At 36.6% G+C, this 17,511-nt stretch overlaps 3 protein-coding genes across 6 annotated transcripts; 1 reads left to right on the top strand and 2 right to left on the bottom strand.

The window, feature by feature from the left end:
* On the top strand, nucleotides 6,571-9,845 carry LOC104706920. 2 transcript variants are annotated; one of them, XM_010423162.2, is made up of 6 exons: nucleotides 6,571-7,071; nucleotides 7,243-7,300; nucleotides 7,976-8,775; nucleotides 8,862-9,033; nucleotides 9,191-9,492; nucleotides 9,583-9,845. In XM_010423162.2, exons 2-6 carry the CDS (start codon nucleotides 7,258-7,260, stop codon nucleotides 9,667-9,669), a joined length of 1,404 nt encoding a protein of 467 aa, XP_010421464.1. In that variant the 5' UTR covers nucleotides 6,571-7,071; nucleotides 7,243-7,257; the 3' UTR covers nucleotides 9,670-9,845. The 2 variants fall into 2 exon arrangements, with proteins under 2 accessions (XP_010421464.1, XP_010421463.1); XM_010423161.2 differs by having other exon boundaries at nucleotides 6,572-7,075.
* On the bottom strand, nucleotides 12,029-16,150 carry LOC104706919. 3 transcript variants are annotated; one of them, XM_010423157.2, is made up of 3 exons: nucleotides 15,924-16,150; nucleotides 12,674-15,721; nucleotides 12,029-12,574 (listed from the first exon to the last, which is right to left on the bottom strand). In XM_010423157.2, exon 2 carries the CDS (start codon nucleotides 15,361-15,363, stop codon nucleotides 14,071-14,073), a length of 1,293 nt encoding a protein of 430 aa, XP_010421459.1. In that variant the 5' UTR covers nucleotides 15,364-15,721; nucleotides 15,924-16,150; the 3' UTR covers nucleotides 12,029-12,574; nucleotides 12,674-14,070. The 3 variants fall into 3 exon arrangements, with proteins under 3 accessions (XP_010421459.1, XP_010421460.1, XP_019084652.1); XM_010423158.2 differs by lacking the exon at nucleotides 15,924-16,150 and adding an exon at nucleotides 15,818-15,885; XM_019229107.1 differs by lacking the exon at nucleotides 15,924-16,150 and having other exon boundaries at nucleotides 12,674-15,866.
* LOC104709415 lies at nucleotides 12,482-13,906 on the bottom strand. Its single transcript, XM_010426031.1, has 4 exons — nucleotides 13,451-13,906; nucleotides 13,033-13,383; nucleotides 12,674-12,928; nucleotides 12,482-12,574 (listed from the first exon to the last, which is right to left on the bottom strand). Exons 1-4 carry the CDS (start codon nucleotides 13,904-13,906, stop codon nucleotides 12,482-12,484), a joined length of 1,155 nt encoding a protein of 384 aa, XP_010424333.1.

Raw genomic sequence — 17,511 nt, 5'->3', positions numbered from 1 at the left:
TTGTTGCAAAGAGGACAAAAAAAAAATAAGCGGAGGAAGTAATTGTGATTGTGATCGTCCAATTGCATTGGTAATAGAAGAAGACACATCAGTTATTTACGTGTTTACAGCATGTTTTACAGTTTCAGTCAGTTTTGACCAAATTTGGTTATATGGCAAACAAGTCCAAAAGTTAATGCAAAGAGGTCAAACAAAAAAAAACTTTCAAGCAGCTATCTATTTTCTAATGTCGAAGTGCCTAACACTTTCTTAAACACAGATTTCAAGCAATTGACGAGTGATTAGTTCGTCAAACAACCAAAAAACAAAAGCATTTTAACGTGAAGAAAAAGCAACTAATTAGTTTGTTTATACGAAGAAAACTTTTGTTCAAAAATAAAAAGAATACTAACGAAATTGTAAAATAATGTCAAAAGTGTCTCGGGAAATCACATTAATTAAGAAACATTTGTAAAGTATAATATTTCCTATATAAAATATTAATTAAAAAACCAATATATTAAAAAAGAGAAATGTAAATTATCGTAAAGCAACATATGAAATATACAAAACTGATATTTTTATTCTTATTTTGTTAATTTTCTTACATCTTACATTTTACTGACATTTTTGATGAATACAATACAAATATTAACAAAAAAATGTATTCGATCAATCTTACATCTTTTCAATATAAATATAACTGGGTGCATATTATAATTTCTATTTGTAAATTTTGAACGTTGGTCACAATTATGGTTGATTAATAGGTCTTACCGGTGTCGTTTTTATTTTTTCTTCATCGCTTCTGCCACCATTGTGGGCACTTCTCTTTATGATTATGCTTTACATCTCTTCTAGGCCTAAAACATGTTGATAACAGGTTTTTCATCCAGAGTATCAATTCCCTATGCAGTTGTAGTACAAAGGGTTATCAATCCAAATGGTTGTTTATGCTAGCAAAAAGGATGCAATCAGAACAATGCAAGTCAAGCCAAGTAATAATGGGGTTTTGTCTAACAATCCTAAAATAATAAAAGAAAAGAATATAAACAAGGAAACCACACGACCTAAGCACTCGATGCAAGCATTCGAGTACATGATCGGGTGGGGTGATCGAGTAAGCAAATAAGGTATGAACAACTCGAGGGGTTACTCGAAGCAGGTGATCGTGTACCTGTTCGGGTAAGGGATCAAGTGATGAATAGAAATGCAAGTAATTAAAATACGAAAGCTTCTAAGGATGGGGTAATCGAATCCTAAGTATTCCTAACCAGTACAGATGTCTTACATGCCTCAAGCAAATATTTCCTAGACATTGAATCTCTAAAATCTTGTTAAAACACTCTCATGATAGAAACAATCAACTTTGATCACTCCCCTACCCAACTCTAGTTGGAGAAACATGACCAAGAAGGCATTAAGATCCGATTCATTATTGTCAGTAAACTCCTTGCTAAGTGAGTTAACCTCTAGCATTGGTTGATTCAAGCATCTCATCTACACCTCTCAGTGGTAAAACACCTTAGATCTAATCTCACCCTCTCGGTTTGTTGACAGCATTAAGAACACCAATCTAGAAGGAAATCTATTAAACATACACAATCAACTAAGACATCCTAACCGATCAAGAACACAAAATCATCTATCCCATCCCTAGAAATTTTACTACACTATTCGGAAATCATAGCAGGAAACATCAAAGCAAATATAAACGAAAATTGCATTATATTAAACGATAAAGTAGAGGGATAAGAGTACAAGATAGAAATCTAAAGAAATGATAAAAAGTTATGATGTAAAATCTAAAACAAAAGGGAAAAGTGTTTGAGTCGCTCAGTTCTCTCACAGAAGCTCTCGCTCTCTGGTTTGAGGGTCTGCGGCGTGCTCGTTTGTGAGGAAGGAGATGAGGGGTTTATATATGGAAATCCCTTTGATCTAGCTTCCCAGACCTGCCCGAGGGTCTACTCTATTTGGTACATGAGGATGAGGTCGAGTTAGTCCTCGGGTTGGTCTTCATGCTCTTGGATCCTCCTTGATCGTGTTGGGGTTCGGACTCGTTCTTCCATCTCGATGGCTCCTTCGGGTACATCTTCGGGTTTGTCCTTGTTTTTCCCCATTTTAGGCTCTTAAACACCTGTTTTCATCCAAAATATGCAAATGCAAAAATGCAACACCCTAAATGGCCTAAAAGTGAATTCTTACAATTAATGACCTAAAAATGCTAAGTTAAAGGTATGAATAATGCAAAATATGGACAAAAAGGGATGCTAAAAACATGTAAATTAGAGAGTTATCACATGTGTTTGTGTATGATGTTATAGATGATTTTCATGTTGTTTGTGTAAGAGTTTTCGGTATTAAGAAGAAAGATCGACGACAAGAATCATCGAGTTCAATATATCAAATGAACGATGTTGTTTTGGGTAGTTAATTCATAGGCTTATGGAGCTATGTTTAGTTTAAGTTATAAATTTCTTGCTCTGTTTTCCACCGCATAATAACGAATGTTTTACATAGAAAAAGATAGAAGGGATTAGGAAGAAAGCAAGGAAGAGGAACAAGAAGAGTATAACGAATAAGTGGACTGTGAAAGTAACAACAACAATGACCTTGAAAAATTGAATATGATTGACGAGAAGGAATATAAAGAGACGGTGAACGTAGAAAGAAACGCGAAGATATATATTACATGATGACAGATTAATTCATTCTTTTCATCATATTTGATTCTTAGACACTATTGACTTTTATAATTTTTAAAATTGTATATTTGAATTAAATTTTTTTACCTTAATAGTAATTTTTTTAAAAACTTAATAGTAATTTTTTTTAAAAGATAGTATATAATAACTATCATTAATTGTATACAGTTTTTACCAAACTATATCAAATAAACCCACGCGTAGCGTGGGTTCAAAAACTAGTAGATGGATAAAATAGGCTAATCAAACACAAGCTTACAACAAACATAAATATATATATTGGAAAAACATAAATCGTTGTTAGATCCATAGGAGCTCAAAAACTGTGACAATGGTTTGCAGAACGGTTTAAAAAAATTGATTTGGCCATATATGTCACCAAAATGCATTTATTTGTTTTGGTCAAGGGTCCTGAGAGAAATTCATGATGGGTGACTTTTCTGGAAGTGATTGTCGGAACAGTGCGAGTGAGGACAAAACACAGGAAAATACCATTTATTGATTTGTAGGGTCAGTAAACAAATTTTCAAATCCTCCCAGATGTAACAAACCAGCCATCGAATATGGGTGGGTCCACGGACCGGGAATAGATGTAGGGCACACTAAGGAAGGTGGGCCCATGGGCTCACTAATAAAGGTGGCGGTTGAGGCATTACAGCGATAAAGGCTATATCATGGTGTGTCAAAGACACTTCCACGACTACATTGGGATATTTAACATTGGTTACTATCAAAATATTTTGTGACGCAAAGTTATCTCCTCAAGGGAGGAAGGCGGAGCCAAGGTTCTCTTCATGGTAGAGGAGGTTGGACACAAGGTTGTCTCCATAGGGGATGAGGGCGAGCCGAGGTTTTCTCCATGGTGGTCATATATTATTGTGATGATACATCATTGATTAGTATATAATGTAATATATAAACACATTAAGCCAACTAATTTACTTTCACTTCTGCATAGTTACTATCACGAATACATTGAGAAATTTAGTATTAGTTACTATCAAAAGATTTTGTAACGTTCGAAAAAAGATTTTTACTTTTATTGGTTGTCGGAGCAAGCCATTTTGAGATAGCAAAAAGACGTTAACATGTTCTTTCCACACATGATGAGGGCAGAGCCGAGGTTCTCTCTACGGTAGAGAAGGTTGGACACAAGGTTATCTCCCCAAGGGACGAAGGCGGAGGAGGTTGGTCGCAAGATTATCTTCCCAAAGGAGGAAGGCGGAGCCAAGGTTCTCTCCATGGTGGAGTAGGTTAGACGCAATGTTCTCTCCATAAGGGATGAGGTTGAAGCCGAGGTTTTCTCCATGATAGTCATACCTTATTGTGATAATACATCATTGATTAGTATATTATGTACGATTTTTTTTATTCAAAATATTTTTTGAACCAATAATTTTAGTAATTAAAAAACTACGCAGAAGTAAAAGTAAAATAGTTGGCTTAATGTGTGATAAAGAATTTATTTTTAACATATAGTATATTTAGGTGTAAAAAATACACTTTTAATCATAGCATACATAACATAACTGTAAATTAATATAAATCAGTATATTATAACAAAAATAAAATTTATAATAATATACAAAAAATTTCATATATTTTTATTAAATTTAATTAAATTTATAAAACTTTAAACTCACACATCGGGCGATCCTCATCTAGTTTTTAATAAAAGCAAGAAAAGTTGACAAATTTAAAAAACTAAAAGAAAAAAAGTTACGATATCCAAACAGATCAGTTTTTTTTTTTAATTATCATTTATGGAAAATATATCACGGATACTGTATATTTACGATTTTTTTAAATAATTATTAATTTATGGAAATCTTTGTGATATAATGATTAATTATTTTGAAAATAAAATATTTTTGCAGGTTTTTTCGGTGGAGAATGTAATTATTATATTTTTTCAATAAAATAAAATAAACATAATTTCTATTTTTTAAAAATATTATTTTCGTATCTTTAAAATAATCAATAATAAAAATTTATAAAATTTTTTTTGGGAAATAGTAATATAAGTTTGATTTTTTATGGAAAAATAAATTGATTCTTGGAGAATATAATTCATATATTTTTCCATAAAAAATTCATATATAATAAAATATCAGTTATATGCAACAGATATAATAAAATTTTGAAATACATATCTTAATTTAATTTAAATCGAATATATATGAATTAACATCATATTATTATTGATATCAGTTTTGTATCATTTATTCAATTGATATTTATTTTGTATCATTATATTAAGTGATGTAAATTATATTTTCTGTTAAATATTTTTGAATTGATGCAAATTCAAATAAAATTGTGTCACTTTTATTGAACTGATGTCAAATTATTCGATTACGACATCAATAATAATAATTGATGCTAAAAACATAATTATGCATCATTTAATAATAAGTCATTTAAATTGACATCATTCACTTTTGTGATTCTATTTAAGTGATGCAGTCAACCATTTTTTTTGTAGTGAAAATAGGGCTGGAAATACGCTTCCACAGACGGAGAGAAAAGAGCCGAGACTGAGGGGAGAGATTTGGATGCAACAGTCACGATCCGCAACCTCATCTATTCTCAAAACCACATTTTGCAAACAGGTTGATGAAATATGGATGTTATGAAACGACACCACATCAAGATAGGAGACTGGATTGTGATTGACGGTATCAGATTTAGTAATAACACGTTGAGAAGACAAAGAGCATGGATTTTGAAATCACGATTTGCCATATATTATTATCTAGATCCAGTGCCAGCTTTAGGGTAGTGCTGAGAGTGCACTAGCACCGGGTCCACAGTTTTTTAAGTTTTTTTTTTAGGATTTAGGGTCCTAAATATTTGATATTAGTGTAAAAAGGGTCCAAAAGTTTAGAAGTTTACAAATAAGTACCTAAATTTTAGGGAAAAAAATATATTTGGGCACAAGGTCCAAAAAAATTTGAGCCGCCCTGTCTAGATCTATACAAAGAGAAGCAAAATGAAAAAAGCAAGGAGAAAAGAGCCGACCAACGCCAGAAACCGGCCGATGCCGGTAACGGTGATGGAAAACGGAAGTTTTTAGAAGGATCTTTTTAGGAGTGAGAACAGAGAGAAAATGTTTCAAGGTTTTAATATTATAAAATCTAAACTCTAATTCTCATTTATCAATCTAAACCGATACATAATCTCGTTTAATTGTAAACTCAAATCCAAACCGACATAGAATCTCGTTTAATTATAATAATTAAACTCTAAATCTTCATTTATAAACTCAAACCAATATATAATTTTGTTTAATTACAAATTGAAATCATAGGGAAGTGTCTTTAGTCAAGTGGTTATAGCACCACCTCTGCGACCGATCCCACCAGAGTTCGACTCCACTAAATCGCGTTATCTCGCGTAATATAAATGGACTATGAATCGGGCCTTGTTGATTCAATGATGACAAAAAATTGAAATCATAATTTTTTTATAAAAATACAAACTGTTTAAAAAAAATTTACAGATTCTGTTTCCATAATTTGTTTTTGTTTTATAATTTTAATTATAATTTATTTTTTAAATAAAATATTACATAGCATTTTTTCATTGAATTTTAAAAGAGAAGGTGGATAAAAAAGAGTTCACCCCTAGGGATGAACCAAAGTATTTTTCTATAAAAATTATAATATGTGGTTTTGTTACAGTTTGATTTTTATGGTTTATCTGTTAAAAAAATCCATATAAAACCATATATATTTTGGTTAGATTTGGTTTCAGTTTGGCTCGATCACTCGAACTCGTAGACTCGTAGTCACAACCACTGACCCATATGTTGAATGCTACCAACGAGCCACTAGCAACAAGCACATATATTCCTTTGCAATTATAGTTCACTTCTCATCAAGAAAATATGAACAGAGTACTCTCTCTTTCATTCATATTCCTCTCGAGTTATTTACGGGATAAGCATTTTTTTGCTGTGGGTATTGTCTGAAACAGCATTTCTATCCGTGATTCTGCATTTAGGCATTTTTTGCCTTACCAAAATTACATCTCTAACTTTCTGACGTTCCTGGGCAATTACTGTTTTTTTTTAAATTGTTATTTTTTTCTTTTTGCTTTCTCGACTCTTTACTTTCCGACTGTTTCCTTTTCCACTGTTTGCTATTCTTACTGGTCGACATTGAAGACTCTTCGACATCAATGCATGTCTGTAATTTGGAGAAAATATCTTTCGCTTTTATCTAAGCCACCAAATTTTTACTCTCTCCTTCTAGCTTAGATCTGCTTTCTGGTTGGAACTCCGAAATCTGCCTCTGTATTCTAACCCGAACTTCAATCGGGTATCCAATTCCGATTGAGCAAATACCAAATTTTGATCGACGGTGATTTCCGACCAGATTCCCGAGTAGGTTGGTTAAACTTCACTCCTGCTGATCAACTCGTTTATCTTATAATCTTTCAGTTTATCTTAGTTTCCTTGTAGCGGCCTCTACAAATTGAAACAGTTTTGATGTTAACAAGTTTTATCTTTCCTGAGTATTTTTGCATGATATTGTTTTGTGGGTTATTCTACTAGGTTGAATTGGAACCCATGCCTACCTCTACTAACCAACGTCTTCCTTCAATCGACTCAGGTATTATTGTTGCCATGTATCTGTGATTGTTCTTCTGTTCATGCTGATTAGGTTTATTTCACCCTGTTTTCCTTAATCCTTTCTCAAATTAATTTCGATTTACGTCTTCTCACCCCCTTACCTGTTACTATTGGTTGACCTCGACATCATCCATGGTTTTACATGCTTCTCCACCATATGGTTTATTTGGTTGATTGTTCCTCAGATTACTTAGTGGCCTAAATGCTGCATAACTTGTTCACAACTTTTATGTCCAATGAATCGTATAGCAGTTTCAGTCTTCTATTTTGCTCTTCTACTATGATGTCTTAGGTCTATAGGTTATGTACACTGCTTACTGAATGTCTCCGGCCGTTAGGGTTTACTTCCACCCTCCATTCCTTTTGCTTTCTTCGCTGATTACTAATGTCGTGTCACTGAATACTCTATATTGCTTGTTTTCCCCATATCGCCTTCATTGTACATTACTTCTTCCTTCAAACCTTACTGTATCCATATCGTGGCTTCCTTGGGTTGCATTCACTCTTCTCTGCTCTAATCTTCCGTGTCCATTATGCCCTACTATTTCTTCACCACCTTTATATAATAAAGTAATTGTTTATATGTGTTTCGACATTAGGGTTTACTCTTTTCATTGCCCTCCTCACCTTCTCTCTACTCCTGAATTTTTAATAGGTGACCTGCCAGAAAGGATTTTTGCTGATAATCACTATCCTGCTCATGTAGTTTGTATCAACTCATATTCAAGACCTCGCTACCTAATTGACATTTTGCATATACTAGCTGGGTTGCTTGAGCTTCAAATTTTGTTGGTCTCTCCTCTTGAATCTCTCTTCTCGTTGCCTGTTCGGTTTTGCTTCCTCTCTGGACAGCTTGTACACCAGTTGTTATGTCGACAACTATATACTCCAAATTGTGAAGAAATGTGGTTTGTTTATGCTGGCCAACCTTTGCGGTTCTCCTTAGTAGAGTTTGAAGAATTGACTGGCCTTTCATGCAAACCTTTTTCACTGCGTGCAGTCCTACTCAGTAGGACCACTCATGCTGATGGATGTGCACCATACTGGTATAAAATTATTGGCCATGACATTGGGTCCACTACAGTTGATGATCTTATCACACTGTTGAAGAGCGAACCAACCATGCCTGTCTGGCGGAAGTTTAGACTCGCACTACTTGTAATTGTTGAAGGGATCCTGCTTTGTAGAACGCAGCCAGTCAAACCATCTTTAGAAGTTGTTGAGATGGTTAAAGATATTGACTTCTTTCTTCACTACCCTTGGGGTCGCCATTCCTTTAAACGTCTTCTTCGAATGGTGACAATTGGCGATTATATTGCAGATAAACCGGCTCTTATCAAGTTCCTTCCGCATAGTGAAGACCAGTCAACGTTCCTTGATCAACCACTCAAATATCTTCCCAAGTGCAAATCATATCATACCTACAACTTTTTGTCAACTGAGCATGATCCAGCTGTAAGCCCTTACATTAGTTCGCCCCTCCAGATTTCTACTATTGAATGTTCTCTAATATCTAAACATTTTTTATGTTACATGTGAAGGTCTTGTTTCCTTTTTCTGCACCTAGTCAATTTCGTTATATTGCCCTAGGTGACCCAAAAAGGCAGGTGTTAGAAGCAATTGTCTCCTCTGCCAACAAGTTTGACAAATCCTTCTCATTTGGAGGTGACTCGGAAGACCCAGAGGAGCAACTTCGTCAGTCCTGGTTCAGAGGTTGACGTCAGACCCCATAAGAGAAAGCATTGTAAAAGGCTCAACATTTCTGACTCTGTTCAAGATGTTGATGGTATTGTTACATTAAAGTTGCGAGATTTTAATGACTCTTTGCTCGCTGATTTGGGCCAGTTGCTGTTTAATTCTGCCTCCACAGACAAAGATGTCTCTTCTCAGCGAGATGGCTCCGCCCAGGTTGCATCAGATGAAAATCTTTCACCCTCGCCTTTACCTCCATCTGGCTCTCCTCAGCTAATTGGACTCTCTTCTTCTGCTAGTACTACAAATCGTTATGGTGAAGCAAGGTTACTTGACAATGTAACTGTAGACGCAGCCAGTGACGGGGAAGATAAAAACTATGTATCTCACAACCACCCCTGTACCGATGTGGATACCACCAGCTTCACTATGTCAAAGCGAGCAAAGCGGACCACCTGTTCGAGTAACCCTAAAAAAAAGGTTCCTCTATCATTAACTCTCTCTTTCGATTATGCATCCAGTGCTCATATGTTAGATTTCTATTTCTAACATATATTAAAACTTCGACAGGTCACCTCTGTCAAAAGGTCATTGATGGAAGATGCAGGAGGTACATCTCCAGCCAGGCTAACCCTCGAACCCCCGCTATGCGTTTGACCTATATGAAGAGTATGTCACCAGGGTCTAACCGTCCTCCTTCTGCAGAAACTTTAGTTTTCTTTATGTTGTCTACCTCCTCTCTTTCAGTTTAGTTCCAACTATGACTTTACTATAATGTTGTATATTTCTGTTGACAATATTTCCTATTAATGTTTGCCTATCATTATGTCCGTTATGGTCTTCTTATTGTCAACTATAAGATTTCCTTCATTTACTTTCCTGACACATCAAGTCCAGCCGCTACACAACTATTAACCACCCACATACCATCAAATTAACAATTAATCACACAAACACTACTAGTCCAGGCACTATCACACAGTTTTGGGTTCTTATAGACTCAACACGTTTGCTTGCAACTCTAATCCTACTTCCCCTCCAACAAACAGAGAACTTCGTAACTCTCTCACCCTAAATAAACAACTACCTCTGCATCAATTATTTTTTCATCAACCTTTGTCGCTCTATTCACATCTTCCTCCACCTGCAATGGATAAACTAGATATCCATGTCGCACTTGACATTGCGTACCGAGTTGGGCAGTCATCTTTTACCGACCTCTCCAGTATGATGGCCACTTCTAAGTTTTATTCAAGTCTTTCTCACCATCCTACCGTACTGCATACTATCAATCTGCAATTCCTTTTCTCAAATGCAAACTTCATTAACATTACGTCACCTTATCGTCCTTTTTTCTCTCGTTGCTTGCAAGCACACAATCCAATAGCTCGTTACCTTGAGAGTTTAAAACAGGCGGCGCAAGATGGCCATGCTGAAACAGCCCTTCAAATATTGCAGTCCATACTGTTTCATGTACTGCCTCATGCTTTTTTTGCAACGGCACTCCCCCAAATTTGCCTTGGGTTTTATGATAATGTCATTCACAACATTGATGTATTTGCGACTTCTGTTGGTTCGTTTCAAATCGCCGATGCAATTGGAAGTACTGTTTTGAGGCAAATAATGATGATTTGGGCACAAAAGAGACGCTCTCATGCAAACACATGGAAATATGTTGACATTCCTAGATGTGGCCCATGCTCCCTCAGCAACCGATGCAGTCATTGTTTTCTCTACTGGTTCTCAGTTATGTATCTGCTTTTATGTTAGATTACTTTTTCAAAACATCTTTCATTTCATCTTTAACATCTATTCTTGTATTTTGTTATTCTGCAAATCTTTATCCTCAACAATACTGCTATCCTATTCTCTCTGCATCTCCATCCCTAAACTTATGTTTCGACTCGGCTTTTCTGGTATATTTGTTTGTTTTTAACATCTTTATTTTATATTTAACATCTCTTCCTGCATTTTCTTATTCTACAAATCTTATCCTCAACCATACTGCTATCCTATTCTCTCTACTTTTCATCCCTAAGCTGATGAAAGTTATTATCTCCTACTGACAACACTTATTGCTACTAGCACCAGATTCCTGTTTCTCCCCTCAAGTCACTAGCTCCTCCTGTTTCACCTGCTTTCATAATTGCTTCATTTATTTTACTTTCCTTGTTAGGTATTCTACTTATTAATTGACTTCCACTTCCCACAACTTCTTTTCCCTATTTAACCTAAAACCACAAAACTTTTATCGTCTTAACAAAGCATTAACACCTCCCAAATAAGTCTATGGACTCCCTTCCTCACCTATTGCTTCTAGACATTGTTAGGCGGCTTGGCCATCATGGCTTTCGTGAGCTGGGTTCTTTACTCGCATCTGGTCCTGAATTTGCTAGCTTTGCGTTCGATCCGACTGTGTTAGAAGAAATTGATATCGACGAATACATATTTGTTAGCCCTCTTGCAAATGAAGGCTCTCCCTATCGACCATTCTTACTACGATGTTTGGAAGCTGGGAACTCCACCGCTCAGTATGTAGAAGGATTGCGGCTTGCAGCCTAATGTGGACCTGCACAAAACCCTCTTAATCTGCTCAGCTTAGCAGCCCCAACTAACATATACGCTCGCTTTGCTCTTGGCACGTTCCTCATATGTTTTGGCTCCTTTGACGCTGGTATGGAAGTCATCAACTCCTTCTTATGTTTGCTGCCATCTATAGAGGAGGCAGTTGGGATTGCAGAAATGGTTGTAACCCAGATAACTGACATGGGTACACCTCATGCTGGTCTTTATTCCCATTCGATGCGTTTTTGCGGTCTCCCGAACTGCTACCTCAACAACTTCTCCGTCATCCACCTTTGTCCCAACTGTTTTGCTTTCAAGTATTCAATTCTGTTTCAAGAGTTGTGCTGACTCACCTTCCTTCATATGTATATTTATTCACAGTGACTTATGTTATGCACTTCGGTATGTACGCCATAGTTCTTTTTTTCAGTCGTACGACTCAACATCTATGTAAACTGCTTTTATGGCAACATAAGCATTATCCACCAGAAGCTTTATATATATGTTTTCAATATTGATACAAGTACGAACCGCGGTTCAACAAGTCACATGAACCATACTTAACAAGTGAGTAAAGAACGAACAGAATCACTTCACTATCTAGTGATTTATCCGCCCAAAACACCAAAAAATCACATATCGCCTTCTTCAACCTTTCCTTCTACTGTACTTTCACAAAAAACTAACAAATGTGGCAATGTAACTGCAAGCGTATATATTCCTTAGATTGACTTCTACTGCAGGCAAAAGTTTCCATGCCTCTGGTGGCCAAAAAACAGAACCACGCAACCTACAATAATTACACGACATCAAATGGACTCTTTTAATTTGGCAAAGTAGAACTTTGTAAGACAAGTTCAATAATGTTTTTTAAAAAAACAAGGCAACGAGTTAAAAAATTATCTTATCCAATCACGTTTTTGCATGTCGCTCTATTATGGTCTGGTTGACCACATGTAGAACACTTATGTGCTGCAGTTCTCTTCCTTTTATTCCCCTGCATCAACAAAACAAATTTAGCGACTATGGAAAGAGCAGTCTGAGATTTTACAACAACTAATTTCCAGAACAGCATATATTTCATACTGTCGATTACCACATGTTCTCCGGTTGACGAAATTCTTCTTTTCCTTCTGCGTCCTGGACCTGGTGGGTTCGTAGGAGGGTTGAATTCATTCTCCAACACAATTACAGGGACATCTTCGTCGCCTTGATTAGGGACATGATATATTAGCTCCGCATAAGTGTCACCAAAAACAGTTACATGGTACATTTTCCCTACTAGGGAAGGAACGTACACACCATTTACCCTTGCGGCAGCCAGGGCATGAGAACACGGAATCAGCAGCTTCTGAAACCCATTACACGTACATAACTTATTCTGAAGATCTACAAAGTACGTCTTCCCCTCTGTTTTTTACGCACTTCGTAAGTCCAATCCTAAACTGCAGTTACTGCCAAACCAGCAGATTCGACAAGCTTGCGAAGCATCAATTTATTCACATTTGGACATATTGGCTTAGGAAGGGTAAGCATTTTCTTCGCCTTCGCTCGTCTAATGCAGAACCACTGCATCAGCTTCGTCATGATTGACTCAACCATCGTCACGATTGGTAGCTCCACAATCTTCGCAATTGCACTATTCAAAGCTTCAGCTACGTTACTGCTCATGATATTATACCGCTTCGCTGTACAAAAAGCTTGAGTCCAATGTGGAAGTGGAATTCCATTGAGATACTCAATGCACCGGGTGCTTCTGGCAACGATTTCATCAAACGAGTCCTTGAAATGCTGATAGGCCTTTGCCTGAAAAATGTCTGACATTCCGCTCTATGTGAACTGCGCAGGCACCATGAAAAGCCTATTGGTAAACCTGAGCAATTCCAGAATAGATAGCCCTGTGTCGATCAAAAACAATTACCAAGTCAGCAGCATCTGGTACAAGCAAACTAAGCTTCCTAAAATACCAAGTCCATGCTAGTTCATTCTCAGAGTCGACAACCCCAAATGCTATGGGGTAAACTTGAAAGTTTGCATCCTGCATGCTCGCCGCTATGAGGACCCCTTTGAACTTCGATTTGATAGTTGTACCATCAACAAGTATAACCTTCCTGCAATGCTTTATTCCTGCAATGCTTGCACCGAGTGCAAAAAACAAGTATTTGAACTTCTTGCTCCCATCTTGTGCATATGTATGCTCCAATTTGTAGACAGTCCCAGGATTCCCTCGCTCCAACAAATACATATATGTAGCTAATAGCTTGTAACTTTCTTCATCAGTGCCTCTGCTATTCCTAACAGCAGCTTCTTTTGCGTACCAGGCCTTCATGTACGTGACAGAAACCTTTAGCTCCGACAGCACAATGTCTGGTATATCACTTGTTCTTGGGCCTGGACGCCCATTTGCGTACTTGTCGTGCAACACAGAGGCAATGACCTTTGAAGATGCTAGCTTTGCATATTGTCCCCTAGATGCTATTGTGCAAGTGTGGGTTAAGGTTTCAATACGTATCTCAAAATTCTTTGAAAACTCGAGACAACATGGCCAAAGACTCTCCATCTGCAGTGCGGATCAACACAGTTAAATATGAGCCTCTCTGGGTCTGACCTTGTTTGCCGAAAGTAGAAAAGTCGTTTGATAGCGTATATGGAGATGGTGTTCTGCATATGGTCTTTGTCTTTAAACAGACGGCCAATAAAAATTGCATCTTCTTCTGCTGATACAGGTCCACAACCATCAGTGTTCGTCAAGTAAATTACATCGTCAAACACCAGCTCTGGATCTTCAGTTGGCAATGACGCCTCATTGTTTATGTCGTCATCCAAGCTGTTCCGAGGGTTTGGCGGACGTCTTGCAGTTGTAACATACGACAGCACCTGATCCCCTACATCTGGTGTCCGCTTATTTGGTTTTACAGGTAATAAACAGGCCTCCACGGAATTGGTTCCCCCCACTGGGATGTTATCACATTCAGCATTTTGTGGTTCTGCTACCGATGACGGACCCCCTAGCTCCATAGGAGGCATATCCAACTCACCAACAAAGCCACCGTTATCAGCATCATTCCACATGTCGTACTCATAATCTACAGGAACCTCTGAAGGAGAAGGAGTGACACCATCTGTGGAACATTCCTCACTACCAACATCATTGAGGTCTCCACGATCAGGGACAACAAAGTCACCCACTTCAGTATACACTTGGTAAGGAGTTTGAGGGACAATTTGCTCTGGAGATTGAAGGACTGGCCCTTTTCCCTTCTCTCTGGCCAGCTCCTCCTGCCTCTGTTCAAGTAGTTCAAACTCTCGAAGTACACGTTCATCTTCAGAGCTGCAGTGTGCTCTTTCGTCCTCATTGTCTTCGATATTATATGAGAGCGACGGTGTTGCGGCATCTGCAAGATTTATTATACCAGTCATATCTGTCCCTGGCCACTGCTCAATACTATTATCTGGAACAGCCCTTTCACCATCACTCGTCCCTTCTCCACACTCACCGAAACCACCACGTAAACCAGGCATACTATTCTGAAGAGGGTAATTTGGCCCATCATCCACGACAATGCCTTTCCCTTTTTCAGTACTGGGAGGAAACAACATCCGCCTGACACCACTTCCACCATAACCTTCAGTGCTCTGTGAAGGAACAGTCTGTATGCTACATAGCCGAATTCTCTCAATGTCTTGCTGAGAATGATTCACGTCGCCATTATCCTGGCCAGTAGTGTCACCATCTCCAGTACTCACACAAGCCTTCTTGAGGATCATCTCCAGTACTACAACCATTGCCTGGATCACGTGAGACGTCCAAGGACAACAACAGATTTAAGTGAACGGAGGTCCTCCGAATATTTAGAAAGTCTGAAACACCCATTCTGCTGGTAATGATAAGTGGAGGTCTTCTGTTGACGGAGAACATAGATAGCTGACATGGAAGCCAATAACTCAATTTTGGCTTCAGGTTGAGTTCTGCCAGCTCAAACTCATCAGTAACATGTGAGACCAACTCTTCATAACTCATGGACATACGCATGGTGACGGTCCTTGCATAGCATTCTTTTGCAAGCACAAAATCCCATACTCCAGCATCAGAAATTTCCCAACTCCCTGCTATCACAACGACCACAAGGGGCTTATCTTCCACCTACACAAACACAACGGGAACAGAATGATGTTAAGGAGGTTTAAGTTTCTTTCATCACTACAATTAACTAACGACATCAGAACCAGAACCCATTACTCGTTCGCTAACAAATATCAATAACTATCACCATCAACTCATACTAACGAAAACGATTACTAATTGACTACATTCGCAAAAAGAGAATAAATATTATGCAACTTACCTCATCTCTCATAGATGCCTTTCTCTATCACACGGTTAATAACGATGTTTTACTCAGATCCCTTTACTTTTTTTGTTTGTTTCTTTTACTTCACCACCATTGTCCACATCAACCGAAATACAGATATACCCTCAGGGTTTGGTAGCGCTAATCTAACCCACTGTCCCCACAATCGACATCTTCAGTTACTAGCCACACAAATTAAGAACAGTGCGAAACCCATCTAATCGGCGGTACAATAATCGTTTTTGAAGGTCACGATATCCCCCCCCCATCTTAAATAATGTCAGAACCGTCAATTCGCGTTTAAAAAAAGCCTTCATTCCACAAGCACCTCTTTTTGAAAGTTTTGGTGCCACAAAGGCCCATTCCAACAATAACCCCTATTCCTCTCTCTTTCTTCTCTCCATTATAGTTTGACTTCACGATTATAATCTACAATTTTTGTAGCTTAGACTTATTAACCATTTTGATGTAGAGGGTTATCTTAATTCTCTTCTGTAACAGTAACGGATTTCGATATTGAATGTACTGGTCAGTTGGGTGACTGTAGATGAGTTTTCAATCGATTACAATAGTAATTGGGCAATTTTCATAAACAGAACAATAACAATTTTTGTTTCTAAATTTAGCATACTATATCTAAACTTCCACAAATAGCACCATATTTTAAAATTTATCTTTTAAATTAAATCTAAATTATAAATAATAAACTCTATCCCTCAACACTATACCCTAAAAAGAGGTTATTGGTTATATAATTTTAATAGATTTGTAAATTCAAACAAAAATCATATGTTATTCAATTATTGATTTTAAAATACTTATCAAAATTATGTGTTATTGGTTTTATGATTTATAAATACTTGTTAAAATCTCATGTTATTCATTTAATGATTTGTTTTGGATTTTTTCAAAATCCACATTATGTTTTAAATAGATTTGCATGGATTTGAAAGTGAAAAATATAAAATCCAAAGATAAAACATGTCATTTGAAAATCTATGTATTTTGTTTTTCGTATCTATATGGAGTTACAAATCATTTATCCAATAACAACTCCTAAATTAAAAAAAATCTAAAAATTAATTTAAAATATTATAATTATAAGAAATGATACTGTTTTTTTGGAAATTTGTGAAACATGTGCTATAAAATTGTTCATAAAACTTATTTTAGTACTATTTAAATAAATTTCTCATTATATTCATTATATTATAATTCAAATAGCCTAGAAGACTTTACGCTTTTGATAAAAGCTTTAATTGAAGATGATTTTTCGATTAATTACAATTAGAATTCTAATAAAATTCAAAGTTCTGCAATAATTCTTATGTAAGATTTTTAATTAATTAATAGAAAATATTCTGTAAAACAAATCAGGGTATGAATCTATAAGTGGAATGCCCTGTCAAACTAGTGCCAGGATAAGAACTTGCCCTTTCAAGCGAAACACAGGCAACAACATAATCGTGTATAACTAACTGTCTATGCATTATTACAGAACATACAAGTCAACGTATATTATATACATACATGTATATAATCCTATAATAAATTCATTTCACTGACACTTGGAACTCAAGTT

The sequence above is a fragment of the Camelina sativa genome, chromosome 8 (genome assembly GCF_000633955.1).
Source record: "Camelina sativa cultivar DH55 chromosome 8, Cs, whole genome shotgun sequence".
Taxonomy (NCBI): Eukaryota; Viridiplantae; Streptophyta; class Magnoliopsida; order Brassicales; family Brassicaceae; genus Camelina; species Camelina sativa.
Note: the sequence above shows the minus strand (reverse complement) of the source record. Positions and strands in the feature narration are given on the sequence as shown.

Bases quoted from the DNA above. Each gene is read 5' to 3' on its own strand.
- LOC104706920 (XM_010423162.2), top strand. From the start codon at position 7,258: ATGCCTACCTCTACTAACCAACGTCTTCCTTCAATCGACTCAG. The intron at 8,776-8,861 runs GTAAGCCCTTAC...TTACATGTGAAG, and splicing joins CAACTGAGCATGATCCAGCT to GTCTTGTTTCCTTTTTCTGC. The intron at 9,034-9,190 runs GTTGACGTCAGA...CTGCCTCCACAG, and splicing joins TCGTCAGTCCTGGTTCAGAG to ACAAAGATGTCTCTTCTCAG.
- LOC104709415 (XM_010426031.1), bottom strand. From the start codon at position 13,906: ATGAAGGCCTGGTACGCAAAAGAAGCTGCTGTTAGGAATAGCAGAGGC. The intron at 12,929-13,032 runs GTAACTGCAGTT...AATGGGTTTCAG, and splicing joins TCGAATCTGCTGGTTTGGCA to AAGCTGCTGATTCCGTGTTC. The intron at 12,575-12,673 runs GTAATCGACAGT...TTGTTGATGCAG, and splicing joins CGTCAACCGGAGAACATGTG to GGGAATAAAAGGAAGAGAAC.
- LOC104706919 (XM_010423157.2), bottom strand. From the start codon at position 15,363: ATGGTTGTAGTACTGGAGATGATCCTCAAGAAGGCTTGTGTGAGTACT.